At 47.6% G+C, this 27,988-nt stretch overlaps 10 protein-coding genes across 10 annotated transcripts; 4 read left to right on the forward strand and 6 right to left on the reverse strand.

Moving 5' to 3' along the window:
- Positions 1 to 619: 619 nt before the first annotated feature.
- N7466_010704 (uncharacterized protein) lies at positions 620 to 979 on the reverse strand (the record flags this gene model as incomplete). Its single annotated transcript, XM_057170093.1, has 1 exon — positions 620 to 979. The coding sequence occupies one exon, from the start codon at positions 977 to 979 to the stop codon at positions 620 to 622; it is 360 nt and encodes a 119-aa protein (XP_057015825.1).
- Positions 980 to 2,030: 1,051 nt separating this feature from the next.
- On the reverse strand, positions 2,031 to 3,812 carry N7466_010705 (BCS1 and AAA domain-containing protein; the record flags this gene model as incomplete). Its single annotated transcript, XM_057170094.1, has 1 exon — positions 2,031 to 3,812. One exon carries the CDS (start codon positions 3,810 to 3,812, stop codon positions 2,031 to 2,033), a length of 1,782 nt encoding a protein of 593 aa, XP_057015826.1.
- An 827-nt stretch (positions 3,813 to 4,639) lies between these two features.
- N7466_010706 (nucleotide pyrophosphatase/phosphodiesterase family protein) lies at positions 4,640 to 6,835 on the reverse strand (the record flags this gene model as incomplete). The annotated part of the gene is made up of 3 exons (XM_057170095.1): positions 4,640 to 4,995; positions 5,051 to 6,323; positions 6,395 to 6,835. The coding sequence occupies 3 exons, from the start codon at positions 6,833 to 6,835 to the stop codon at positions 4,640 to 4,642; spliced, it is 2,070 nt and encodes a 689-aa protein (XP_057015827.1).
- Positions 6,836 to 8,666: 1,831 nt separating this feature from the next.
- N7466_010707 (uncharacterized protein) lies at positions 8,667 to 9,173 on the forward strand (the record flags this gene model as incomplete). Its single annotated transcript, XM_057170096.1, has 1 exon — positions 8,667 to 9,173. One exon carries the CDS (start codon positions 8,667 to 8,669, stop codon positions 9,171 to 9,173), a length of 507 nt encoding a protein of 168 aa, XP_057015828.1.
- A 1,527-nt stretch (positions 9,174 to 10,700) lies between these two features.
- On the reverse strand, positions 10,701 to 14,912 carry N7466_010708 (uncharacterized protein; the record flags this gene model as incomplete). Its single annotated transcript, XM_057170097.1, has 1 exon — positions 10,701 to 14,912. One exon carries the CDS (start codon positions 14,910 to 14,912, stop codon positions 10,701 to 10,703), a length of 4,212 nt encoding a protein of 1,403 aa, XP_057015829.1.
- A 1,523-nt stretch (positions 14,913 to 16,435) lies between these two features.
- On the reverse strand, positions 16,436 to 18,078 carry N7466_010709 (uncharacterized protein; the record flags this gene model as incomplete). The annotated part of the gene is made up of 3 exons (XM_057170098.1): positions 16,436 to 16,992; positions 17,088 to 17,822; positions 17,874 to 18,078. 3 exons carry the CDS (start codon positions 18,076 to 18,078, stop codon positions 16,436 to 16,438), a joined length of 1,497 nt encoding a protein of 498 aa, XP_057015830.1.
- A 3,014-nt stretch (positions 18,079 to 21,092) lies between these two features.
- Positions 21,093 to 21,465, forward strand: N7466_010710 (uncharacterized protein; the record flags this gene model as incomplete). The annotated part of the gene is made up of 2 exons (XM_057170099.1): positions 21,093 to 21,335; positions 21,373 to 21,465. 2 exons carry the CDS (start codon positions 21,093 to 21,095, stop codon positions 21,463 to 21,465), a joined length of 336 nt encoding a protein of 111 aa, XP_057015831.1.
- A 3,034-nt stretch (positions 21,466 to 24,499) lies between these two features.
- Positions 24,500 to 25,468, forward strand: N7466_010711 (putative short chain oxidoreductase/dehydrogenase; the record flags this gene model as incomplete). The annotated part of the gene is made up of 2 exons (XM_057170100.1): positions 24,500 to 24,974; positions 25,062 to 25,468. 2 exons carry the CDS (start codon positions 24,500 to 24,502, stop codon positions 25,466 to 25,468), a joined length of 882 nt encoding a protein of 293 aa, XP_057015832.1.
- A 1,109-nt stretch (positions 25,469 to 26,577) lies between these two features.
- N7466_010712 (uncharacterized protein) lies at positions 26,578 to 27,363 on the forward strand (the record flags this gene model as incomplete). Its single annotated transcript, XM_057170101.1, has 1 exon — positions 26,578 to 27,363. One exon carries the CDS (start codon positions 26,578 to 26,580, stop codon positions 27,361 to 27,363), a length of 786 nt encoding a protein of 261 aa, XP_057015833.1.
- A 160-nt stretch (positions 27,364 to 27,523) lies between these two features.
- On the reverse strand, positions 27,524 to 27,956 carry N7466_010713 (uncharacterized protein; the record flags this gene model as incomplete). The annotated part of the gene is made up of 2 exons (XM_057170102.1): positions 27,524 to 27,801; positions 27,881 to 27,956. 2 exons carry the CDS (start codon positions 27,954 to 27,956, stop codon positions 27,524 to 27,526), a joined length of 354 nt encoding a protein of 117 aa, XP_057015834.1.
- Positions 27,957 to 27,988: the final 32 nt, after the last annotated feature.

A 27,988-nucleotide genomic window follows, 5' to 3' on the forward strand; every position in this document is an offset into this window, starting at 1 on the left:
CGGATATCATCACAGCCCACACATGTCGTGCCTCCAAGCTTATATGAGACAATTCAAAAGAGGGATCAAAGTACCTTCAATGTTCAGATTGATTGACTTTCCATGTCTGTCAATTTACTTGATTTATTTCATGAAAATTCAATGAAAATTCAAGGTTAACACGGTCTACGGGCCACAGTGTAGCCGGAACTTTTCTAATGGAGAACACTTGAGATAATCTCGAGTTTGACACAACATTGAATACTTTTCATTTTTCCAAAGCAGCACTTGAGAGCAATGGCGCAAGACGAAGTCAGATATTGTTCCTTCAAGGTCTCAGTATCTTGCACCACCAGAGACTGGCAAGGCGGCATTCGTGCATTATCTTCAACCAATCGCTTCTAATACAATTGAACCATTTTTCCTTCGTACAAACGCCATGCATTATTGCGAGCAATTTATGGAGACTGTGATTGGAGGGTGCATACCCCGGCTATTTGTTCTGTCTTTGATATTTTTTTTTGGCGATATCCACGGCAATGGTGATGTGATCCTGGATCCTCATTTGAGAATCTCTCATCGACTCATGAGTATTCCCGCTGACCGATCAGATGTTTTCCTCTTTTTCCCAGGAAGCATCTTAATCCTGGCAATGTAGCCGGTAGACTTTATTTCCCAGCGATTCGTTGAAATACTGCGGACGGGTCTCAAGTGCTAAGAATGTTTCCGCCCGATAGACCTTCAGACGCCCTGTATCGTCCCTCCGAACAGCAAAGACAGCAAAGCCTGGAATCGTGATCTCATCGATATCTTTATTACCGCCTTTGACAAGATATCGAATAGTGGCGGCTTGGTAGATTCGAGGAGCGACAAAGTCAAAATACCGAATCTCGTGGGTCATCATGTCGAGTTGGCCCAGAACAGTTTTAAACATCTGCCGCACCTCGCTCCCTTTGATCACAGGATTATTGGCATACTGCATTTCCACGTCGTCGGTCATGAATTCTGACAGCCACCGATCGGCGTCGAGAGTAACTAGCTTCGTGGAACTAATGAGATGATTGCTATAAGTTGGGTCTTTCGCCGTTGGGGGAGGGGGGATTGGGGTTTACCTCTTCCAGCCACTTCCTCACGGCTCCACGGTCCAAGTCAGGGACATCCGGCATTATGAGGGAATATCTGGAACACATGGGCCTTGGAGGATTTCTCTTGTTATGATTTGAATGCGGCTTGATAATTTCAGACAACAAAAGACAAGGTCTGTTCAATGTTGATTTGGAAGCTTCCTTCCCTCTACCGAGTTTAAAGTGGGTTTCGTTTGTTTTATAAATTTCTGTGCTAGTACGATTGTTTTCTGATACACCTAGTCAGTACTATATAGCCTTTGCTACGTATTCTTTATCAGTCTTGCGACTCCTGCCATTGTCAACTAATCTGTTTCGCTTACAAATTCCAGGTTTCTCGGGTTTCCGATAGTTATCACCGAAGAGACGGATTCTTATATAAACAGATTACGATTTCTGTCATAACTTCAACTACCCCGAAAGAACATAATCCATGATTGAGGGAAAGAAGAATGATAAAATTGTCAGATCAAACTAATTAGTCCAAGTGAGCTCAAGTGTCTGCAATTCATTAGAGGCCACCTAAAAGTCATGGCGGCATCACTTGGAGCTTCACTGACTCCATCTATGCGGGGAAAACTAACCTCCAACTCTTTTACAAATCAATCTTCACGCTTATCATCCACTCATAGGTTCTATATAGTCTTGGCCAGTGTAGAATAGTGTCTGGCTGACAGGTGTACATAGTATGTATGTGGCAGTTATTAGTCTTACCGGGAGCACTTGAGGATTGCTGCCATTGTTTGATGCTGTGACATATTGATTAGTTAGAACCTTGGAAGAGGTTGGAAATGACAATAATAGAAAATGTTCAATGTTCAATGTTGATATTAGATATCAGTAGTACTCAATAATACCCTTGGATGTTTGAATGCTCTCAAGGCTACATAGCTACCTAATGCACGCTAGTACCTACTAATAGGTATGCTATACTGTCTTTCCTTCACGAGCCCTTTTTTTCTCTCGTAAATTATTCACCCAAGCCTCGGCACCTTCAATAGCCGCCTCAGGTGTGCTCTTATGGTTAAGTAGATAGCCTTGAATTTCAGCAGCAGTGAACTCCTCGGCCGGAACGTGACAGGCAAATTGCCTTGCCAGGGTAACAATACGAGAGCGTTGTGCTGTGAGGTAGTTCTGCTGTTCTTTTGTTTCCCTCTCTTCTTTTTCCAAAAACTCCTTACTTTTAGTCCGTTTATGACTGTTAGTGCTGCCACAGTCATTTCCAAGTTTCGCATGTCCGCGTGCGATAGAGGTGCGAGGAGAGTCGCCATCCATTGTCATGTAAATTGAACTGAAGAGCTCTTCTATGGCTTTCTCGCCGGTGTAACCAAACGAGATGCTCATATCCACTCGACCGGGACGAAGAAGTGCCGCATCAAGATTTTCCGGGTGATTTGAAGTCATCACAAGAATGCGGCCCTCACTAGCGGCAACACCGTCTATGACATTCAACAGACCAGACAGGGTGATTCCATCGGGTGCTGGCTTGGCGGGTCTAGCAGCTTTTTTCACAGCGACAGCATCGACTTTTTCGGCAGGAATATCCTCAATGTCGGACTCATTAACCTCAGTATCTTTCAAATTGCTGTCGGTTACAGTCTTGCTTCGATTTTGAGTGATCCCGGCTGTGTCGATGTCCTCAAGAAGAACGATACATCGGTTGGGCAACTCGGAGAACAAAGAGGCGAGACTATCTTCGTCGAGGGCTTTGGAGTTTAGGTTGAGAAGGTAAAGTTTCAATCCGAACAGACCTGCTGCAGCAAAGCACAGACTGGTCTTTCCCGTTCCGGGGGGGCCATGTAGTAAATATCCACGTCTGTACGGGATTCCTCGGTTCGAATACCATCGCCGAGTACGAGGGTGAAGATATTCCTTGATGTCATCGATGAACTCCTGCTTTCGGTCGGGGTCAAGCACCACGGTGGACAGAGGGCGCGGCAACCTGGCCATACACCGAGTCCAATTCCATGAACTCCCGTGGTGATATCGGTGACCACGGTAGATGATAGTGCGATTCCCATCACGCTGGACGTATGCCTGCTGTGCCTCGTTCAAGACAGCCCGAAGGATAGATGCATCACGACCGAGACATGATAGGTAGAGTCGTTCGTTATTTAGCACATAGCGGTGGCTACTGGCTTGGTTTCTTCGCTCTAGCATCAAGGGGCGATTTTTCCACCAGAAGATATGTTGGCCCTGTGATGGAGTAAATCGTAGAGGCTTGTACTTGTCGCGGATGATGACTTTAGCCCAGTATTCATCGAATGAGATACCGTCAGCGCTACCGGGCTCATCCCACTCGCCTTCGTCGTTCGCTAGATTGTCATCGTCCTCGGAGTCATCTGATTCACTGCAGTAGCTGTTGGACTTCACACCGGCAACAAAACGATTTGTACGCTTCATGTGTGGCTGTCGAGATATCCAGTACATGAAGTAACTGAAGGTTTCATCATCAAGACGGATCTCTGCGGTTGAGACAAGATATTCCTTGACAAAATCGGTGATGTAAGATACCACGAATTTAATAGAGGCACCAAAGACGATCATTACAACCAATTGTTGTACATAAACGGCAAGGTCGATATGAAGGTAAGATATTAGAATTCGGGAGAACAATGCATATCCAGGGATCAGAGCTTCCAGCATGATCGTCTCGGGCGAGGGAATCCCCGTCCCCGTGGACGAAGGGGTTGATGCATTGAATTCCATGATCAGCTGACCTTTTTTTTCATTCACTTTTTTTTGTAGAGAGAAAAAAAAGGGACTGATAAAAGGTGGGGAGCGATGGGTCAAGAGGAAGCAAATCGCTGCTTTTATAGATTGGGGGAATGGGAAAGAGCCTCATTCCGATTATTCAATAAGCCAATTGTTTGGGTACGCCCAAAGAGGAGCCCGAGCGACCGAGCCTCATGGCTGCCTGGTTTGTGTGTTTGCTGCCTGTGACTCATGCAGGGGCTTAGACCTGATCTACGGCTTGGGCTCAGCTGCATGATTCCAGGCAGTGTGGATGAGATGAGAATAAGCAGCCACTGGAACTGGAACACCAAATGCAAGACAAAAGAATAAAAAAGCAAAAAAAAAAAAAAGAATCTCTCCCTCGGGGAATCGAACCCCGGTCTCCCGCGCTTGGCAGTATTAATGACAAGCGGAAATCATGACCACTAGACCAAGGAAGATGATATATTGGGAAACTGCTAAATATGACATTTACACTAAATCCCTCTGAGATGGGTGACAACTTTGAAACTTCATCTAAGGCATTTACTATCCACAATCCTCGGGGTCATAATCAAACCCCAAGTTTCAAATATTGGGAAAATTCAAAGTTGGTTTTGTGTGGAGAGATCGATGGTCCAGATGCATGCAGTTGGCCATCTGGTCGCACGGTCTGGCTGCAACCTCAACCTTGGAAGCCTTCAAATGTAATTGATCTATTATTTACCCTTTTGAACACTAGGGTGCTTGTAGTATGAATATGGGTATCTCTCGGAACATTGAATCAAGGGCAATCAAGCCTGCTAAATTTTAACATGAAATTACGCGCGTTGCGGGTGGTTGTCTTTCTCAGCCGAGATCAATTCCCCTGCCCACTCTTTCCACTCTTCCAGTTTGCCCACTAACGAACCCCACCACGAACCTTTGTTCTCATCGTGGCTGCTGGTTCCCGTTGCAGGCGGTGCCTCAATTGGGGCATCCAATTTGGGACTCGTAGGCTCTGGTAGAATGACCGTCGGCGAAGCTGCTTCGGGTGGATCAGATGGGCGTTCCACAGGGGGTGCATTCTCATCCGAATGAAGCCCGATTGGGTGAAGAGGAAGACGGAGGGTGCCGTTGTTCGGAAGGGGCTCAATGCCCAGAGAATCACAGACAATGTTATACACTTCAATATTTTCTATGATAGGTCAGCTTATGCAAGCTCAGAAGCCAAGACTATGATAAATACTTACGGAATGCATCAAGGCGGCTGTTTGGAGTGTGGGGAAAAGCCGGACCACGCGCAACAAAAATGGCGCGCATAAGCGGGTGTTGGTGATCATAACCATGAATGCCCTTTGGGTGATATATTTCCCCAGTCTTCAGAGCCTCAGCCGCATCAAACTCGGGGCGTTCCACAATCGCCCACCCAGTTTTTGGGATTATCCACAGCGGAGCAATGCGGTCATTATTCGTGAAGTGGTAGCGTGCAGGCATAGTCTCCTTGGTGTAGTACTCAAAGGCATGCGCGTAACCGGGTGCCACTTTCTCTAGCTGAGATTGCAGGGTCGCTAGATCTTCTGGGCGCTTAGGGCGAATGCCGCGGGATGGCCACCCGTCTAGGTGAGCCACAAGATCAAGATCAATGATATCCTCAAGCTGAACGAGGCGTTCGTTGGAAGTCGTGGCCATGCCGTGATCCGAGACAACGACGACGTTGACCACGTCTGTGAGATTGCGGCTCCTGAGACCTGCAACGATACCCCCCACCACCGCATCAGCCTGAGATATAGTGGTTCTAACTTCAGTGCTGTTAGGCCCGTAGTTGTGACCATCTCGGTCAACGTCCGGAACATAAGCTGCAATGAACTGGGGTCGCGCTGGTGACAATTGCGACCCGTCCTCTGCGCCAGGGAGATCAAGTAGCTCCAAAACACGATTGACCTTGCGGGACAGAGCCTCAGAGCCGTTATACCTATCCACATAGGTTGGCTCTGGGGTTCCGATGTGAGCCTCTGATCCGGGCCACATGTGAATGCCACTTTTCACGCCTCTCTTCTCAGCTGTCACCCATAGCGGTTCAGCATTCCACCATTTGGGCAGCATACTGACTGATGGGTGCGTATAGTAGAACTCTTCCTCCAGCTCAGGATCCCAAAATGTATTGCCGACAATACCATGGCTTTCAGGATACAGCCCAGTGACAAGTGTAAAATGATTCGGGAAGGTCACGCTGGGAAAGCTAGGGTTCATGTATTGCGGCGAGATGCCGTCGGCCACCAGTGAGCTGAGCGCTGGAGTCAGACCGCGATCGAGAAAATCCGCTCGAAATCCATCCAAGGAAATGAGGATAGTCGTGGGGGCAAAAAGTGCGGTGCCGTTGGACAGTAGTGGTTTCGAGACCGAGAGTGCATGGACAGCTCGGAAACCCGTGGAGGCTTTGTAGGCGCCGAGGACGAGGATAAGGAACAGGACAAGAACAAGAGCGACTATCAATAGACATTTAAGGCAAGATAGTTGTGATGGCTAAAAAAATGACATTCACTATACATCAGTAACAAAGAAGAAAGAAAGAAAGCCGCCCTTGCAATACTTACCGGCTCATAGATGTAGTCATCTTCACTCAGATCTATTGAAGACCCGCTCATCACTGATTCATCGTCACCAAGCCCTTCTTCCATCTCATACATCAACTCCCCTTCCTCGCTGACCCTCGCTCGACGCGATAGTCGTGCCTCCTTTCGCGCTCGTCGCCGTTCTTTTTTCCCAATCCGCACACTGCTCCCGTTCGGGCTGAACATCCTGCGTAACCCATGAGTTGGACCGCGTCTGGTCAACAGCTTCTCCAACTCATCTTCGTCGTCGAGAACGCCTCGGTCGTGATTGGCGAGCTCTAGGGTGCTGCGGGGATGACGAAGGAACTCATCGTCCTCAGAATCGGAGTCTTGCTCGGAGGGGGAGAGTAGTGAGGCCGCATCGCCATCATAGTTGGCTGGGGAGAGAAGCTCAGGGCTTTCTGAACGCAACATGGCGGGCATTTCAGCCACAGCATGTATACATTGAAGCTGAGAAGGAATGACAGTGAGTTGGAGATATGTTCGAATCTTGGAAAAAGGGAGATCGGCGGGCCGCCGGGATTATCCCGCCAAGACCGTTTTCTTCTATTTATCCTTGCACTAATTCATTTTCTCTTCACAACAGAAAAAAAAAAAACATGCTACGGAGTACGTCTTGGCCAACATCGAATTGTTCTCGCGGATCAGGTTAATGGAGCCACGCTGTTGCTACATCAACCAGCGATCGATCAATCCTGACACCTGTGGCGCTGATTTACCAATCATGCTTTTCGCAGTTCGAAGATTCTTTGTGATCTTTAACCCAGTGGTTTTCAAATTACATTCCCAAGCCGATATATGGATTTTTTCTCCTTTAAAATGGGACAAGATTGACGACTTATCATTTATCTCTACTTGGACCTGGAAACAAAGCACATGTTCATCCCATTCTTTTCGTTGAGAGGCTTGACGTAAGTGACAGCTCCGTGGAATATCGTCCATTACGAAGCTGCCCCTTTGCATTCCACCAATAACGCGGGATCGACGTGAAGCCACCGATGTAAAGAGCAAAGGAATTCCGAATGCAGTGTTTATCGCATCGCGATTAATTACTGCTGCACTGCTGGCATAGGACCAGGGAACGGATTCGTCTACGATGGCTTAAATGTTTTGGAAGGTGCTCACTCTTCCATTTGGTGTCATTTTGCTCGAGACAACAGACCTTTGTCTCGAATCTACGCTCGTAATCCCGGCAATGTTGTGAAGTTGTCATGAAGCATCTGCTACCTCATCGCCCTTCACTCCTGAGTCTCCTACCACGCTGGTAAAACAGCCGTAGCCAAAGTTTTTCGTTTTTTAGACTGACTACACAGGAGATTATCATAGACATGTAAACACTGACCATTGACTACTAGTAATTATTGGCATACAATTACTAGCATGTAGCAGACGGCTTTGATTTACTCCATCTGCCATTGTTTTCTCCCTTTGCTGCAATCACCCCAGACGGATGCAGAGGGCGGCTCCTCCCACAAGCACGCGCCGTTTTTGATTCCACAGAGCAGGAAGAAAAAAGCCATTATTCTCGCTACCCCATGTGTCGATCGTCGAGGAATTCCCCGTTGGTACACGGAGGTAGAAACGATTTTCGCCGCGCTTCCGCTTGCGAGACAGACGCCTTCCTGTTTGGGAGAACCACGTGACCAACATCTGCCCTCAGGAAGGCCAAGCCTGTGAACACCGCACGGCCTCTCGCCCATGACTCGGTCAAAGTCGATGGTGTCGGTTCCGATCCCGTGCCATGGTTCCACACTGGACCTGGGGCTCTGGCCGAGTACGCAGAGTGACATTGAAGTGTCCACCCCCTCCCGGATGCGGAAAGCCGCAATATTGCAAATCAGGTCTCACGCCGTGGCACCGAACTTCCCTATCAAGGGCAGAGAGGCACAAGCAATCATAGATAGGAACATATGGGGCAAGAAAAAACCTTGTCGAGAAACATTCCGTTCTCTTTCGTTACATGTCATCATCTACTTAACTTGATACCCCTAGACAGGCCGGATTTGGACAGCCTCCTAATCTATAAGAACGGGCTCTTCATCGATGCAATCTCAAGTCCGGGTTCTTTTTCCTTAACAACCTTTCAACGCATTGAAGTTCTTCATCAATCTAGGTAAGTTTGGGACTTTTTTTGTTGAAAGATAGTACCGTCTCATACTAACCTGCCCCAGCACTCTTCGTCATTCGTTAGACAAGAAGCCTTTCTCTTCTTGAACCAATCGCTTTCGACTATATCACCAAAACATCAATCAAAATGCACTTCACTACCTCTGTGGCTATCCTTGCCGTCGCCGCTGGTGTCCAGGCTGCTAAGCGCGCCGAGCCCCCCGTGCACGAGCGGGTCGCTCGTGCCGCCGGTGGCACTGCTGCCGGAACTGGCGCCCAGACCGGCTCCCACCCCATCAACACCGGCGTGCCACTGCAAACCGGTACTGGCAGCAACGGTACCGCTGTTACCTCTACCCCCGTCGTGAGCACTCCCCTCTCGACCCCCTCCGGCAGCCGCAGCTCTAGCGCTGCCCACGGCCCCAGCAGCTCTGGCTCCACCTCTGGATCCGGCTCCGGCAGCTCTGGATCCGGCTCCGGCAGCTCTGGCTCCGGCAGCTCCGGTAGCTCTGGCTCTGGCAGCTCCGGCAACACCCCTGCCTCTCCCAGCTCCACTGGCTTCAGCCCCACCAACGCTGGCTCTAACGTCAGCCCAATGGGCGTTGCCGGCGCTGTTGTCGGCGGTGCTGCCTATGGTCTTATGCTCCTCGCATAAGTGTCTTTTTTTTCAACTGAATATGTCTGATTTCTTTTTGTCTAATAATGATGGTGTTTGATTTTCTTTTCTCTCTCTTCTGGCCTATCACTGTTGTCATCTTCGATGACTACTGTCCATGTTTCCTGTCAGATTGGCTGCAAACTGCAGTAACGCATTGATGGGAAATACAGTCGAAAGACGGCGTTTAGGGTGACTTTGTCTTAGATCATGCTCTTCAATGTTTTTTCCGGATGTTGTATGGGATATATACCGATCTAATATAATTATAATTTCGAAAAGTCTTCTCAGCCTATTGCACACACAAATCTCTCGCCAGTGTCAGCTTTGGTAGTTGACCTTCCAAGCCTGTTTGTTCAAATGTTAGGTAAATATTCCAAGGAATTTGAGATCCCAAACTGAAGCTTACTGCCTCGTAGGTATACTTAGAGGTTGGAGATGGTTCTATCAAGCCCGGGCTGTACCCAAGATCACCTCAGGGTCATGATAGTTATAGAGTTTTGAAAAGGCGTCGAAAATGTGGAGCCTCGAAGGTACATCAAGACAATGGTAGGCTAATGGCCTACTACGGTCCTGATCTCACAAGAATGAGAGGGGCGTCAAATTCAAAATGAAGGTTCCTAGTCAGTTCCTGTTACTCTTAGTTCGGGCTCCTGCATGTATCAAATTTTCATATCGATGATCCATATACTAGTATCGACCTGAAACTTTATTTACAGTGGCAAATACCACCCTGTGTCGTCTTGTCATAGCCATACCGTCTATTATTAGTACACGAACGTGCTACAGTTTGGAGCTTCAATGTTGATTAGGGGTTTGGTTCAAATGTTAAGATTTTGATTAAGATTTACCTCATATGCAACATCGTGTTAATTCCAAGGTTCGCGTGAGATCGAACTTATTCGTTGAGGTGGGAGTTGCTACAAAGTCCCGATGTAGTAAAATCGGTACCAGTAGTTTGCGTCACATATCCATTGTCCACGTCACCTACTTCCAGTATACATTCATGAACTGTTGTTAACTACAGTAACTTTTGAAAATCTCTGTATCTCCCATTATACGTTGTTCTCGGCACTGATCTATTTTGATCTGGCATTCGCAGTATGAATCACTAGTAGCCAGCCTTCTAGGCTCGAAATGTGACAGCTCTGTCGAGCTTGGATCGAGATGATTTTCAATGAGGAGTGGGAAACGAGAAGATTCAAAGATCTGGATAAATTACTAGTACATAATCTGGGTTACACGAGACCATTTCTGGGGTTCACCTCTACCAGTTGACATGTGTAGGTATATGTATCTAGTATCATGACAGTTGGGAACGACCCCGGGAATGTAAGAATTTTCACCCATCCATGCATGCACTGGATGACGATTAAAAATTTTGGGAAACAACAAACATATGAAGTCGGGAGTAAACATTCAAATACCATCATCTGGCCATCAATATGATACACGCAAGAATGGGAAAATAGAAACTCGAATGATTAACGAAGATGGAATGGAAATTTTAGACAAGATAACATCAGTCTATAAAGTAGATATCCAATTCACCCATTGGCACTCACAGCCCCCCGTCCCACCATCAATACCACCATAGGCCAAAGAAGAATCCGAAGCAGGGTTGACCAAAGTGCCCCCAACCGACCGATTTTCAATCTCCAGCATTGCTTCTGTGAAATTGTAGTGCCCATTATCCTCAATACCGTAGCAATAAACTCTCTTCTTATCAGCATCCCCACCATGTCGATCTACCGTAACGGTAACAGGGTACGGGAATGAGCCAGGACGAGTATAGTTCGTCGCAGACGACGATGAAGTAGCCGTAGAAGAAGTAGATGTAGCTGTGGCGGTGGTGGTAGCACTCGTATTACTTCCACTACCAGAGGAGAGGAGAGAATAACCCATGCCGGATGGATTAGTCCAGATCTGAACGAGGAAGCGAGTCTGCGACCAGGTGCAACGAGCTTGAGCTTCGGCTTGAGTAGAGCCACCATTGCTGTCCTCGAAATCGTAGTCCGTTGTGCTGCCATTCAGGGGTGCCTTTGATTGAAGGAAGATAGACTTGTCAAAGTAAGTATAGAAGCCGTAGTGCTCTGATGATTCGCCTCGGTTATAGAGACGGACGGGCTGCGAGGAAGGGAGGGGATAGAGTGTTGCTGCTGCCGCAGTCCCATCTGAGTCCTCGGTTGGAGCAGGGACGAGAGATGACGAGTTGGATGTGCTGCGCCGGAATATATTTGTTGACGATAGGTGGGCGGCTGATAGGACAGACAAGTAAAAGGGCGTTTCCTCGCCAGCATAGGGCTTGTAATTGCCATCTGTGGTGTTTCCAAGGAAAGTTTGGTCTGCTATACTCGGCGGAGATGGATCTGCCGTCCAAATACCACGTTTGGTGGTCGTCGAATTCGAGCCGCCTGTTGTACTGTTCGAAGTCGTATTGAGGTATCGAATTTCGACCCGAAAGGTGGGCTCATCTGCAGCGTAAGGCTCATTCTGAGATTGTTGTGTACCCTTGGGAAGAGAACAGCTCCACAAGGTCTCAATATTGATACAGCCCGAGTTCTGGATTTGGGGCTCTGTACCAGCAACTGTCATAATGCCAGTTTGGATTGGCGGATAGTTGGTCAGATTGACCCATTGCGACTGAACCTGGGTCTCGTCGCTCTTCTTAGTAAGAGTAATAGCAAGGGTGACGGCTACAACCACTATAGCAAGAAAGAAAAGCCCAATACAAAAATACCATCGTCGGCGAAGGCGACCTTCACGCCCGGGCCGCCCAAAGCAGCCCTTTTTGCTGAAACAACCTCGTCCACGCCAAAGACCACCAATCTTTTTCCCTGCGGCATCTTCACGCTCCAGTCTCCGGCGACGAGTCTCACCGGGCCCTATATCTCCTGTGGGGTTAATGACTGCTGCCCCTGAAGCTGGATAAAGGTCATATCTCTCGGGAAGAGGGGCATCTCTGTGGTGCTGTGCATACGCAGGTGCTGGGGCATTGACATCAGACATTGGTATTGACCCGGGTCCCCCGGCAGCATTTTGAAAGCCCGGGGATATCGGCTCTGAAGTCTGATTGTTCTGGTGTTGCTGAGATGGCGCGAGATACTCAAGTGTTCTTTGATGCTCCTGGGGTGCATCTCGAAATTCTTCCGGCATTTTCGTGACATCTTCTTCTTGGGGTGGGTCTTGAGAATATGACTGAGGGATTGTAACGGCTCTTGACCTCTCTGCCATCGGTGCCTGATTTTGATCTTGACAATCTATTTCGGGAGGTGAAGCCCCCTCTGGCCGTTTTGAAAGCACAGGTTGCAGCAGACTCTGAGAGTGCGATTGGGGAGCCGGAGACTCTCTTGGCAGCTCTAGCATCGCTGGGTGGGCTGGATATTGAGAATATAGCTGCGAAGCTGGAGCTGTCCTTGGCCACTCTGAGACCAACCGTTGAGCTGGGTCTTGTGAATCTTCTGGCATCTTGGTGATATCTGCCTCCTGAGGTGGATCTTGAGAATTCAACTCGTGAGCCGGATCCGCCCTGGGCCACTCTGACTCTGCTGACCGGGACTCCTGTTGCTGTTCTCTCGGAGCAAAGAATGGATTGTTTGAGGGGTAAACTGGAATATAATGGGGCATAATTCTCTCCACTATGACCGGAGGCTGGGGCGGTATTTCAGAAGGTGGCGTGCCGTAATGGTAATTGTTGATAATATGGGGAGGTGGAGACTTGACCAGGGGGTCAGTTGGAAGATATGGTGCAGGAGTTGAGGTTGGCAGCTCAGACTGCGATATCGGAGCCGGCTCTAGTTCTCTTGCCAAAGGTTCTGAAGGTACAACTGGTGCCGATGCTGGGACGGGAACTGGCTCTTGAAATTGAGGCTGAACTGGAGGGGGCTGAACTGGTTCCTGTGGAAAAGGCTGACCATGGTGTTGAATAGAAGAACCAACAGTCAACTCTTTAGTACGAATAGTCTTCGGTAGCTCGGGCAAACCTTTATCATCACCCACAACAGTCTCGACAGTAGTAGAAGCCCAGGAATCAATGCTGCTTGTTGAAACCCGCAAATGCGAGCATTTAGCACACTCGGGACTCTTCGGAGCTTCCTGAGATGGTGTATCCACATCAATAAGCAGTCCGCGAGCAATAATCGCAGCTTCAGCTTCCTTAAACTCTGTGGAAGTATGCCCAATTTCTGCTTCGGCCAATGCGAGCCCTCGATCACCCGTGACGGCTGCCACGTTTCCTGCTTGGCTGGTAATAACAGTCGATGGTGTGATAGAGCAAACATGATTGAAACAATCAAAAAATGGTGTTTTGCTGAACAGCTCATGCGCACAAGCCTGGTAGTACTCGGCCGCTTCGCCCTGGATGCGATCTCCTCGAAGCATCATCGACATGGCGGGTTGTCTACTCGGAAAGGGTTGAACTGCGTCAATATTATCGAGCGAGCGCGACTCTTCAAAACTTCTGTTACTCTCCTGCCATTGATTCGTCACAGCAGTCTCCGGTGTATCAGGAGAGAAACAAGAAATCTCTTTCTCCCGGGCCGCTTGTAATGTCGAGGTCACAGGTGTAGACGGACTTCTTTGAAGGGAGCCCGGGCTGAGTGGAGACTTTTTACTAGACATTGTATTCGAACGACCGAGCAGTGGCGAGAGCAGTACATTCCACCAACCTTGCGACTGTGGTCGACTTGCTTCCGTGTTGACGCTCAGTCGATTCAAAGGGCTCTGATCATTTTCATCCACCATTGTGCGCGAGTGATCTGTATCGGGGCTCTCAATTTCATTCTCGAAAACAGTACCGGCAGAGAGTGATCGGCGCTTCCGTGTCATAGCAGCAAAATGCGAGCTCAGGTATTCAGAAGCCTCAGTTTGCTTTTTGGACAAGGAATGCTCTTCGGGGATGGCGGGGACGGGTGGGATATCAGTTTCGCTACCCCAGAGGCGCGGGGTAGGCTGAGAATACAAGCTGGATGTTGCTCGGGCTCGGTGGCCTTCTGGACTGGCTGTATCTACCGACCAAGGCGCCTCTTCACAGGCAGGAGTGACGATTATTGAGGGTGTGAGAGGTTGGTCAACTGCACTATCGAGTTCTCTTGATCGATCTGAGGACTCGTGGTACGGGACTGTAAGACCGATCATGACATGGCGATCGGAAGGCGATAGCCCCAAGTCGGAGCGATCCGTAAATTTATTTTCAGGGCTTGGGTTGAGAAAGAAACCCGCATTATGAGATTCGCTAGGTTCCGGAAGCTGACCAGTCCTTGAGACCCTCCTTTTCCAGGAGTTCTTTGTCTTTTCTTTTTGTGTCGTGCGTTCTTTCTCCCGGGCCTTGGATAGTTGTTTCAAGTCATTCAAATCCACAAATGGGGCGATTGCCTTATCATCGGATTGCTTTTGGGGCGATGGCGCCGAAATAGAAAAATTGGTAACTAGGTTAAGACCAACGGGTTTGACGGCTTTCTTCTTCTTCGTTATCCCACGAATACCCAGCCTTGAGCTTTCCCCGGGCCCGCGGTGCAAATTCGAGAGGCTCGGAGACTGATTCTCCTCTTTCTGGGAATTTTCGATTTTCTGTCTGGTCGCTTTGACAAGGTAGTCGAATGGCCGGCTCCGTTCTAGTTCGGGATCCTCCGCGGACGAGCATGAAGAACCATCCACTTCTTCGATGATGGGGGATGAAAGGGGAAATGTTGGAACTGGAACCTGTAGACTCGGCTGCGGCTTCTGTCGGTCTGAAGGCATTTTGGAAAATTTGCTTTGCGATAAAAAGACTGATGCAGGATTTTTCATCTTTAGTAAACTGTATTGCTGACTCGGTTCAGTGATATAAGTCCGACATACCATGTGTTTGATGCATAAAAGAATCCAGTAGAGAAGAACAGCAATTCTGCGGTAGATATCAGGCGAAACGCAGAATAGCCTCTATTAATATTACTGACGACGCCTGAAACAATGCAGTCAAAGAAAACGCCACTGAGATGCATTCGCTGACGTAGGAAACGAGCCAGGAGGAGATTTAAAGAAAGAGATGAAAAAGAAAGAGCAAAAGAGCAAAAGAGCAAAAGCGAAACTGGGCCAAAGGAAAAAAAGACCAAGGCGAAGAAAAGAAAGAGGGGAATTGCGTGAAGAAGAGAAAGAAGAAAGAGAAAGAAGCATAAGAGTTCAAGGGAATGCGTGAAGAAAAGAGCTTCTGCAGGTCCCGTCACTGGTTATGTGCCGCATATGCTATAAGATCTAGACTCCCAGATGTCGAGTGTCAGCCATAGTAGAAAGCCAATCAGATCCCCACAAGCTCCTGTTTCTATACAAATCCCAGACAACCTAAACCAAAGACTGGGATCTAAATCGCCGCTATTGGATGTTTCAGGTGAAGATCACCAGGGGTCAAGTCAAGTATGATGCAGATTGGACGCAGTCTTCGCTCCGGGGCCGCATACGCGCTGGGGGAATTACTTGGGCGCTTAAGCAACCACCAATGATAGGATATCCCAGAACCCCAAAATAGATCGCGTGTTTGGATGTCTTTTTTGATCAATTTTAGTATTTTATTATGATTTTCAAGGTTTACTTAGTTTCTTCAGGCGCTGCCATATTGTTATGTTGTCCTTGATTTACGCACTCAACAGTTGAAAAAGACCAAAAAAAAAAACATCCTCAATAGAACTCTACCATCGGTAGAAAAGAACTTGGTATTGGCACAAGCAGAGAATTTTAAAGGATATCAGACGGCGTGAGAGCACGCACTTTTGGATATTTAGTACACACTTCGTATAGAAGCAGAGGGAAAAGACGAAAAGGGGACAAACAAGTAGAAGAAAAAACAACATCCGTCGGACCCATATGCCTTAAAACCCCATTCCCCAAGAGCCCATCATGTGCAAAACATGCAGAAGACTGATGATGCCACAAACGGTTCATCAGGGCCTCACGAAAATTCAAAAAATTCAAAAAAGACAACACAGCAAAAACGGGTATGATGGATGGACAACCGCGTAGGGAAATAATAGGCTCAAAAGGCGAAGAGAGCCACTCCAGAGAACAAGAAAAATGCATATGAGAAGGAGAAGAGAAGGAACAAGACCTGGAGTCGCCTCGAGACAGGTCGGGTAAAAACAAGAACCCCGGGCTTCATATCTAAAAGGGGGGGGGGGATATGTAGAATGATAATGTGAAAATAAAGGGGAGTCGTGGGTGTGCATTCGCAGCATGACCACCATAAGTCATTTCTCGTCCATTTGGGCTTCAAAAGGAAACTGTGGGATAATTTATCGTCGCTCGTCGGTATACTGAATGCCCTGCATCGGAGCAACCGAACCATTCATCAGTGGTGGGAGCGTACGAGGCTGATCCTGGCCTACCACAGAGCCATTACCAAAGCCCGAAAACACCGGTGGCGGGGCCTGCCCATTGGTCGGTGTCGCGGACATTGGGTGATGCTCAAATATCGAGGGTGTTCGAGAGGCGCCGTTGGTCTGTTGCTGTAATTGAGCGCGGAGCTCTTCGTTCTCCGTCCGCAACACTGAAACCTCTCGACGAATTTGGCCTATATTCTTCTCAAGACCAGTGATATAATCGATGGCCCGAGAGAGCGTCTCCCATTTGCTGGACTTGTTATTTTGGGGCTGTGGAAGACGCATGCGTAACGCTTCGAAACAGTCTTTCATCTCGCTTCGTCGCTTGCGCTCTGCCAATTTATGCGTGACACGTAATTCCGGGGTCCGACTATATGGTGTGTTGGCTCCCGAGGCCTCCGCTTCCCCGATCAGATCACGCACTTGCTTATGCTGTAACGAATGATGATGGTGTACATTCTGTGGTAGTTCTGATCCAATTAATTAGTATAAAGGTGTTTTTTTTGGGGGGTCTTTTTTCTATTTTTTTTTCACTCCTTAATCAAGGGATGGAGACTGATCTTACCGTGCTGTCCTCTGGAGATGTGCGACTCAGAGTACATGCTATTAAGCGACTCCGCGGTGCTGCCCTTTCGCGAGAATGGTGGGTTGGACTTCTCGGTGGATGAGATTGAACTTGATCGAGCCACATCTGGGTCGGGGAAAGCATAAGCCATACCGGCTGTAGGTGCCTCAGCATTATAGATATCGGATCGCGGATTGGATGAGATGGCCGGAGCAGTTCGCCCTGCTGCGAACCCTCGGTAGTCATTGGGGCGAGGTCCCAAGGGAGATAGAGGTTGACTACCCCCGGAGTATCGAGGCCCCCGGTAAGAGTTCATATCAGTTGCAATCCCCCGTTCCCGCTGGAGACTGGACACTATTGAGGACTGGGAGGCATTGGTGCTATGGTATGGCGAGGCCGGGTTGATGGCCAGCGAACTAATGCCCTGGTTCATGCGGCTGTCGACACTGCTGCGTCTCGACTCAGGAATCTCAATCACACTTCCTCGTTGAGATGATGCATCGTAGTTTTGGTTGATGGAAGGCAGAGCAGAATTGTGTTGCGACGAATTGAAATTGGGCGAGGATTGTTGCGCGCCGGCTGAAGAAGGAGTTGTGGATTGCTCGTGGCCGTATGGTGACCGGTCCGGCGCAATGTGTCCTCGATTGGGGGATGGTTGGGATGTTGAGGTCAGGAAGGTCAGAGAGGGATAGTTGTTCCCGGTCCCATTGGTTGTGGTCGAGTAGGTGGAAGATCCTGGACCAAAGTCAGTCACTGGACGGGCATCCCCGGACCTTGGACTCCTACTTGTGCTCTGTGGCATGGACCAATTCCCTGAATCTCGCTCAATGGTATTCAAGGACGAATTGCCGGGTGATTTGTCCTGGGTATGCCCTGCGCCGTTCATGTTCGCTGTGAGGGTCGAGATCGAGGGAAGGGTTTGGGCCGAGGCCGCGGGTGTCGCAGGACCGGACGACACATGCTCCCATGGCCGATGGGCGACCGAGTCCATCATGGAGGGTGGAATGGAGTTCGGGATAGTGAGGGGCAGGAAGGATAAGCGTGCGAAGAGTGACGGGTAGGAGAGAAAACGAAGGGAAAAATAGCGAAGGGCAAAAGAGCGAGTGAATTCGAATTTTGCGTCAAGAAAAAGAAAATAACGAGAGAGAGAAAAAAAGATTTGACAATGTTGACCGACGCGCACACTATTGCATATTCCCTTTTTTTGGCTCTATACCAGTTTCAATGGAAAAGAAAAAGAAAAAAAAAAGAGAAAGAAAGAGTGTCGTGTCAGAATGGTGAGCCGCAGTAATACTGCCAGTCACGATTTGGTGGAGTATAACGGAGAGCCGAGTTCGTCACGTCGGGGATCGGCGTAAGAAGCGGCTTTTTTTTCCCTTCTTCTTCTTCTTTTCTCTCTTCTCCGAATCTCACGTTGTAATTGCTCTTTCAGGAAGATTGGGGGCGAATGTAATAAAAAAAAAAGCGGGACAGGAAAAGACGAGGAAATGCTGTCAGAGAGGGGCCGGAGTGCAACCTATTTAGGTAAACGAAGGAAGAACGATGAAAAAGGTTAAGAGAGATTAAAAGAGATTAAGAGAGAGAGAAAGAAGGAGGGGGGGGGGGGGGAATAAGACGATCCCACGCTAAAGTTGGGAAGTACTAGATGACTCTGTAGAAAAAAAAAAAAAAAAGAAAAAAACGTCCCCCTCTAATCCCTAGTTCTTATTTGTCCAAAAAAGTCGAGTCCGATCTCTTTGGATTATATCTGATTCCCTTGTTCTTCCTCTCTTCAATTACCCGTATTGGAGTAGTAATTTAGGAATTTAGATTACATATTTCCCCCAAATCGATTGCCTTGAAATGTTTTGAACTAAATTTCCTATCTGTTTTTACAAATTGAACCTTACAGGATCTTATTCAGTAGAAGGATTAAACATTGAATCCCTTTATGAATGCTCTTTCTTTTTTTAAAAAAAAAAAAAAAGTTTCAATATATGGGGAATACCATATATTACCACAGTTCACTGGTATTGATTTCTACAATTTCTACCAGTTGACATTTTCCCATATGAGTACCTACTACCCGTAGTTGGTACCATAATACCTGTAATACTGAGCAAGGGAGCATCAAGCTTAGGGAACGTGGCACAAGGATTTGATCCGGACTCTACGGTCACTCGTCCCGGCTAAAAAACGAGTGGAGCAAAAGGCAATCTAGTATAGACCCCCAGGCAAAGATACCAAAATGGAAAAATTAAGAAAAAGAAAAAAAAGGCATCTACTCACCATCTGGACAATCTAGCAATCCCCAGGACAAACAACGGAATGTATGGGTATCGTTACCATGCGCCAAGGCCGCTACTGCGCGCAACACTCTCCACCTGTGTGCCACGAGGCTGACCCTTTCTGGGGCAAGAGAGAAGAGAGAGAAAAAGGCAAGGAGAGACAAGATCTCCTCAGAGTTACATTGGCCCTCCCCACCTAAAACTTCCACTACCTTTCAAAAATTACCATCGGTTTACCATACCTGTACAGAAAAGAGAAGAGAGGAGAGAGAAAAGGTTGTAATCCAAACTAATCCCGTATCCGACGTGGTTACCCGGAGAGAAAGGGAGAGTATATCGGTAAAGAAATTCAAAAACCAAATAACGATAATAATAATAATAATAATAATAATAAGAACAATTTCAAAGACCTACGGCATTAGTACGAGCAGAGTGCTAAAAATCCAAATAAACCATGGATAAAATAAAAATAAAAATAAAAATAAAAATAAAAATAAAAATAAAAATAAAAATAAAAATAAAAATAAAAAAAAGCTTTCACAAGGGATGGATCAGAAGCCAACCGGGAAGTGGATCCGTTCATCATCGCATGGCCAAAACTCCACCAATTCAATTTGGGGGAAATACCGATACAGAAACCAAAGCTCCCATTCTTTACAGATATTTTCCCCAACTGGACTTCCCAAATGCCGACATTGTTTTCGATTGATATCCCTTGGGAACCCAACGCAAGGAGTACACGTTTTTGGCTTCTCTTTTTTTCTCTTTTTTTCTCTTTTCTTTCTTGCCCCATTCGACAAGCTAAGTTTCTATCCATTTTTGTGACATTCTCCTCATTACATCATGACCTCTAGTCTTCACGTCACAACGTTTGAACGTGGTTGACTTTTCTGTACCACCCGCCGAAGTGGTGGGGAGCGCCTGCCTTTTCCCTTGTATATCCACTAAAAAAAAGAGAAAAAGAAAAAGAAAAAAGAAAAGAAACGTACACAGTAAGCATGAGGATTTACTCCGGAAACTCCCACTTCTCCATGTAATGTACGGGAGTATGTACACCCAAAACGCGGTGGGATTTCTTCCTTTTTTTTCGTTCACGTGGCAAAGGATCGACCCAGGGGGGACTCGAAATGAAAGGAATTGTAGATTCAAAATCGAAAATGTAATTAAGGAGGAAAAAAAAGAGAGAGAGAGAGAGAGAGAGAAAGAGACATGTTTTCTCCCTTGCAGCTTGACCTCGATCTATACAAAGTTAACAACATAGCCCACCCCTTAGTTTTTACCAAGGGTCTGGTAAGCAAAAACAAAAACCAAAGTGTCAAACTGCAGCATGCCACGCTAATCCCCAAACGTTGAGCACATGGCATTTTTATGTTCGACAGGGGGTTGTCCCAAATACCGCGCAACATTCAACAATCCTCGCTGCCCAACATGTATTCAATACGTTTGTTCCCCCTTGGTCGACCTGTCCAACCCACACCACGCTCCGTATCGTGTTCCACACACATGGCAATCTTTGTGACTTGACATGTAAAATAAAAATAAAAAACCCCCAAAAAAAAAGCAACTTCATCAATTTCGTATATCAGATAACTTATTCGTTTTGGTTCTTTTGGCTCTACGTTTCTACAGTTTTGGGTATATCTGGTTTTGTAATCTGTCTCCTTTCGATATGTCCCACGGCGACTGGCATCGAGCAGGACTAAATCACCGGCACGCCAAGTACATAGTGACACCAAAAATGGCCCTAGTCCAAGCTGCGTGCTCAGAGACACACTCTTCCGTTCAGAAGCTTGACACGACTGTAACGGCGACTGGGCCGGCTCTGCAACCACCCGCTGCCGCCCCAATCCCACTTCCACTTCGAGGGTTACTGGCTCCGCGCAGTCGACCATTTTCGCCCGTTCGAAATGGGGATGAAAACGAAAAATCCATCCAAAAGCGCGCGCGTCTAAATGGAATATTTTATGGAATATCTTTATTGGTATCTTGGATGTATCTTGGTATCTGGAAGATTGTAGATATACTTCGGCCCAGAGAACCTTGCCCTGCTCGGAGCCTACTCGAGTCTGTGCGACCGCCCCGTTTCCCTTGGCGCAAAGCTAGACTACTAGTAGATCTTATTCTTTTTTTTCTCTTCATTTCCCTCCAATCTCATAATTTGTAACAAATAAAGCCCAGGCGTTTACTAGACACTTAGGGCTTGCTGCCCGAGCTCCCGATTCACGCGAGTCGTTATAGTATCCTTCAAGCTTACCCTGAGTCCCGAAATATCCCAACCATCACGGGCATAAGCCACCAACGTACGCTGGACACTGTGAAAGAAAACGGCATTCTTTGCCACGGTTAATTGGGCACGGAGTAACCTTGGAACTTGGTGGCTGATTGGCACCTGATCCTGATGGATGTGTCAATCTGATCTCGGCTTTTCTCGCCCCCTCGTCGGACTTGATGTCTATCAGCAATCTAGATTGAGGTCTACTTCAAAGTTCTCCGTAAAAAGGCCATTGAGGTAAAATGGAGTCAGCTCACGTTCAAATGTTGAAATATTTATGAAAGTTTTAAGTGACTCTGTAAATGGGTGTATTGTACATACCCGTAAACGGTGGCCGTTTTTACACCTGGGTATTGAAAGAAAAAAAAATGAAGAGTATCATCCGTTGACGCGGCGTCAAGTTGATTGTAGGCAACAAGATATTCAACCGCCTAGGATTCTAAAATTAAATCCATTTAGAGAGTGAAAAGCTGAAGTGGGTCTTTAACGCCGCCACGGATTTTGTGCTGGCGTATTCCAAATTACTCCGCCTTGTAAACTGCAGCTTTCTTTGGTCTGTCCGTGTTCTACGGAGTACAGGAAACAAATCTAGTATATACCATTGGGCCCATACCGTGGTGTGAGTCCCTGCGGCTAGAGTATTCAGCACGCTCATCCATACCAATTCGAGATGCCACATGGCACCGTCGTAGCCTTGCAGAATGTTTCTGAATGATCGCCACCGATCGCCAATGCAGTTTACAAGTACGGAATCTCTTGGTACATACTCCGTACATCTTTCAATGCTCAAATATACCTTGACGTCTTTTTTGAGGGGTTCTTTTTTTGGTTTTCTTTCCACCCTTGAGTCTTGACACGGTAGCAATCTTTCCATTCCGGGGACCCCAATCTTGCCCGACCTTATATGAACACCCCTAAGGAATTCCCATAATACCACTCTACTCTGCATCGATCCCATTTGGATTTTGATTTTCTTATTTTCAATCTTCCCCACACAAGGTCATACCTCGGAAGCTCTCTCCTCACAGAACATTCAGCCTCAAGGGATAGCATCCACCTGGCACCGATAGAGTTAGCAATGCCAAATAGTCTCGTCCACGGACCCGGTACTGTTTGCCACGGACCACCCCTACTCCCCTCATTCCAGTATGTCCACGGGGAGATATCGTGGCCCTTCCTTGCGCCCGTCTCTCAATGATCTTCTGGTCCATGACACGCGAGTACCACAATGGAATAGCTGCCCCATGATTCACGGGAAGATCACTCTATCCCTCCGGTCTCTCTTTTTTTTTTTTTTTTTTTTTTTTTTTTGGCCGTACCTAGCCAAATGTAATTATTTGTACCTATGGAGTAATAGGGGGTTGAAGCACAAGCACAGACTTCCTCTCAAGCTGTGCATCCGTCGATCATCGAGCCGGGCCTTCCTCCCCGAAGCTGGGGGACAAGTGGATCTAGCAAGAGGATTGGTAGATCATTCCATGCTATTGTATGGTTATTGCAGCATTATGATCAGTTTCTCTCCCTTCTGTTTCCCAGGTTCTCATATCTCTCCCCCTTGTTCACAAGCCCCGACCATCCCATAGCTCTATCCAGCTCCAAGACAAGTGTTTACCCCTGCCTTTTTTTTTTTTTTCTCGCTCGCGTGTACCCCCGAAATTTCCAGCATTTTTGAGGTACCCCCCGTGGGTGGGAGACGCGCCCCGAGTTCCCATGGCTAGTACTACACTCACTGGTCCTGCCTTAACCCGTCCGTCGGGTGGCCCATGTGTGTACCAGCTACTTGCAGGTACTCTTTATATAGCACCATAATGACGCGTTACAAGGGAGATTGAATCAAGATTCCAGAACTGATTATATCTCATGGAGCAGCGAGGCTTATCGTATTTCCTGCCGCTTACATAGTAGTGAGTATATATCTACTAGTTAGTACCTTGTAAGATATGACCCCTAAACCAACCTTTCAAATGCTCAAGAGCTTAGATGTTGTATAGTTAGTTATTTGGTGCCTTCTGACCTCATTCCAAGTTGGAACCAGGTGGCTGCACAGTGTTTAAACCAGCGCTAAACCCCACGGCCCCATCATTCAATGATGTTCACACTACTTCTCAATGGTTTCACTAAGTTTCAATTACCGCCCCAACCCAAAATTTGAATAATTACGGTAAATCAAGTCAATCGGTTAACAACCTTGGAAGTAATTCATACCCGCCGTATGCCTAGTGGAATAGTTGTAAATAAGCCAATAATGAAATTCTAGAACCATTGACTTGACGCCAGTGTGGAGCAATCTGTTTCGCGTTCCCCGGGCGATTTCGTCATGTTCAAAGTTAGGGGTCTCGCTCTAGAACTTTGAACAAATACTAGTACATTGTGAAACGAGGTATGCACAATATTTGAGGCCGAAATTTCCAAGTTACTCCAGATGTCCGAACATTGAAGCAGGTACTACTTAGATCTGACTTTTTACTCGAAATAAAATAAAATACAATAAATCCTTGACCGCTACCGTGATCTCCTTGACTGCTCAACCCTCGATACATATTTGAAATCTTTTAGAAAGCTTCAAACGTTGGAAATACTGGCCTTTATAGAGCAGTGCGCCGGATTTAAAATCCCGGTACCTCCGCTACCTCCGCTACCTCCGTTTCAAGGTTGAAAGTGTTTGGTCAGAGTCCTTGCCCCAGCACTACTAGTAGTGTGCATCCATCATATACTAGGCAATAACTACAATAGTACTTAAGCTAGTAGCCAGCCACCTCATTCACTAATAACTTCTTGTGGAACTCATATGAACATTCAACATATGATTCAACGCACAAACATTTAAAACCCGAAACCCTCTTTGAAATTCCCGAGGCATATTAAACTACAACATGGCAGCAAAGACCTGGCTTGTGACTGGCGCATCCTCTGGCCTTGGAGCTACTATCGCCGAAGTCGCTCTCAAAGCTGGCCACAAGGTCATCGCCACAGCTCGCAATCCAACAAAAGCAGCGGTAGAGAACCCTCAAATCGAACAGCTCGGCGGTACTTGGATTCGACTCGATGTGACAGAAAGAGAGACAACAAAGAAAGTAAAAGACGCGATAGACCAAGCCGGCGGGCAGATCGATATAGTTGTCAACAACGCCGGATATTCACTCCTGGGAAGCATTGAAGATATGAGTGAAGAGGAGATCTCCACGCAGTTCAGCACGAATGTTTATGGCCCTGTCCGTGTACTCAAGGGTGCTCTGCCGTTTATGCGAGCGGCCAGATCAGGTACAATTGTCAACATCAGCAGTAGTGCAGGGCTAGATGGGTTGCCTACGTGCGCGATGTATGCTGGGACCAAGTTTGCTATGGAAGGTGAGTAATCCTCGTTTGACATGAGGAGATGAAGTCATCCATGGGTGGAGATTATTGGGCAAAAGCTAAACCAGTCAACACGTGCAGGCATGTCCGAAAGCCTTTCAAAAGAGTTAGAGCCATTCGGTATCCGTGTACTCATCGTCGAACCAGGTGCACTTCGCACCCAATTTTGGTCTTCTTTTGTCGAACCAGCTGCTGGAATGAACCAGGACTATGCTGGAACGCCATTGGAGAACGTGTTGGATTTGTTCCGATCTGGCCATGGAAATCAACCGGGCGATCCTTTTAAAGTGGCCCAGAGAATTGTGGAAGCCGTGACAGGCACCGGTGTGAGTGCTGGAAAAGGAGACTTTCTTCGATTGCCGCTTGGGCCAGACTGCTATAAGCGCTTTCAGACCAAAATTCAAAGTATGCAGGAGAATTTGTTGCAGCTTAAGGATATCGCGCACTCGACAAGCTATGAACAGATGGATACTCCAAACTTGAGTTAGTACCGCCGGGATGGGATGAAATGTAACCATGGTCCATGGAACCTCAGTGGGCCTTGGTTATATCTGAAACAAAGCCCTGGAGGGAAATCCAGTATATGCCAGTAGGAATAGCATGGTATAACCTCTGAAATTGCTATGCAACATGCCGGAATGACACCTGCGGCTCCCCAGTCAAAGGGTTGAATATCGAATACCTGCAGTAGCATACCTGAAACATTGAATAACATGCCCATGTTTGCTTGGAACACACGAATGTTGATGAATGAAGAGTAAGTTGAAGTCACTTGCAAGCTTTGGAACTGTAAAGTTGTATCGACAGAGAAAAGCGACCAAACCCCCGTCCAAGGCGGTGTACAGTGTGGCCTTGGGGCCCTTGAGTCTTGACAAGACCCGAGATGATAGACAGGTAACAGGTTACCGATGTTTTCTGGATTCTGACAATTTCTCATTCAAAGCTCAAAGAATAAATAGTAGATTCAAATAAATAAAGATTCATCTTATACCTCACCTAGGTATATTCTGGTCTTCTTCAATCTTCTTTACATGGTCTACAGACCCAAACCGGACCTACAGCCCAGGAGCTTACTATACCGAATTCAACTTGTTTGGAACCTCTGCTTCCACCCCTTCCTCCCCCGCGGGTCGAACCAATCCTAAAGGAGATCAAGGCTTTTGCAATAAGGGGAGAATTTAAGATGTCCCATTTGGGGTTGAGAAACTAGGGAACAGGCGCCCATTCTTTCATTCACTGGGCGTTTCACGACCAACCTTCACTTCACTCCAGAGTCCGGACCGATCGACCAACAAAGAAAGACCCAGGTGTCTGTGAATAACAAAACACTTCAAATTCATTTTGAAACAATATCTACTTGACAGGACTTGTTTCTGGTTTTACTTGAAAGTTCAAGAGGGTTGAGGGTTTCAGATGGCCATTGATAAGTGCAATCCATAATCCATTTACCAACTCCGGTGTCGTCACTTCCCGTGGGGCCAGAAACCACTGGAACGTCCAGCCTTCGCATTTTTACTTCCGAATCTCTCATTCTACCGTTTGCCCAAGGGCAAACCCGATGTTCACCTCTGTGAACCCTGCGAGTTTCTCGCCAACAATGAAACCCAATCGCGAGAAAACATGGAAAGAGGAAGCGATAGCAGAAAACCAACCAGATCGATCACCTCCACCCCGCCCGACCTATTCCCCAGTGACACCAGTGTTCGCCCAACTCGAACCGGTCGCCGCAAAGAACGCAACAATTGTACCACCGCCGTTGTCGCCCTCACCTACTAGTAATACTCATACTACACAACACATATATCGCTCACCGCCACCCCCTCCAAATCCGCCCGTCTTCAAACCAGAACCACCCCCAGTCCCAATCTCAGAGAGTGAGAACCCCGATGCGATCGCACTACGCTCGGCCATTTCCATACTGCAGCTGCAGAAGCAACAGAGCCTGCGCGACATCAAAACACTAGATCGCATGAAGGAGGCCGCAGCTGCTGACCCAGAGGGTTTTGCGCGTGAGTTGGCGGCCGGCCGTTTACGTACCGAAGATCGCGGGGCTATCATCCAGTTTTCTGACGATAACGAGATGGATGAAGAGGAGGACGATCATGAAAACCCAAAACAATCACATGGTGACAGTCCGTCAGCATTCGCCCGTATACCACAACCGCAGAATGTCGTGCGGATGCCCCCGATCAACTGGGCCAAGTACCAGGTGACTGGGGAACCACTTGACCGCATGCACGAAGAACAACTACGTCGACCGGATCCCGGAGAGCCACGACGAGAACCTGCTCCAGAACATATACTAGCCTCACCATATCGTCCGCTGGTCGACCAGCTAGATACCCCTACGCGGCTGGGCCGGCCCAGCAAGACCAAAAAGTGATGACCGTGAAGAGTTCTCTACGATAGCGCTGTTTTACTTTATGACTTGATGCATTTGTTATTACGAGGAAGCAAATAGAGATGCCCTCGAATATTTATTCACGCTGATTATGATACCTCTTCTCCCATATCAATCTGCTGTAATATATTGAGCGATGGATCTATCCGCTGCCCTCCCCGGCTCCGAATCCAACACCACTTCCACTTCCACTACCCTCGCCAATTCCAATGCCAATGCCGCCGCTAGCGCCGGCACCAAGGCCAAAGCCTTCTCCACTTCCGGACCCTTCGCCAGCGCCAACACCAGTGCCACTGCCAGTGCCTTCATCATCGCCGATACTGCTACCACTGCCGGCACCGGCACCGATGCCGCTACCAGAACCACTGCCGTAGCCAACACCGACCCCGGAGCCGATGCCACTCTGGGCAACCGCAGATTCTGTGAGACTCATGTTATTAGTAGATGCTTCCAGGGCTGTAGTGTAAATTCCACTATAATAGGAAGTAAATGTACGCACCAGCGTTGGAGGCAACCGGAGCCGCAACAGCAATACCTCCTAAGGTCAGGAGGGCAAAGACGTAGTTGAAACGCATCTTGAGTGTAATAAATCTACGAATGTTCAACA

This window comes from Penicillium verhagenii, assembly GCF_028828195.1.
Source record: "Penicillium verhagenii strain IBT 33310 chromosome Unknown utg000012l_segment0_segment0, whole genome shotgun sequence".
NCBI lineage: Eukaryota > Fungi > Ascomycota > Eurotiomycetes > Eurotiales > Aspergillaceae > Penicillium > Penicillium verhagenii.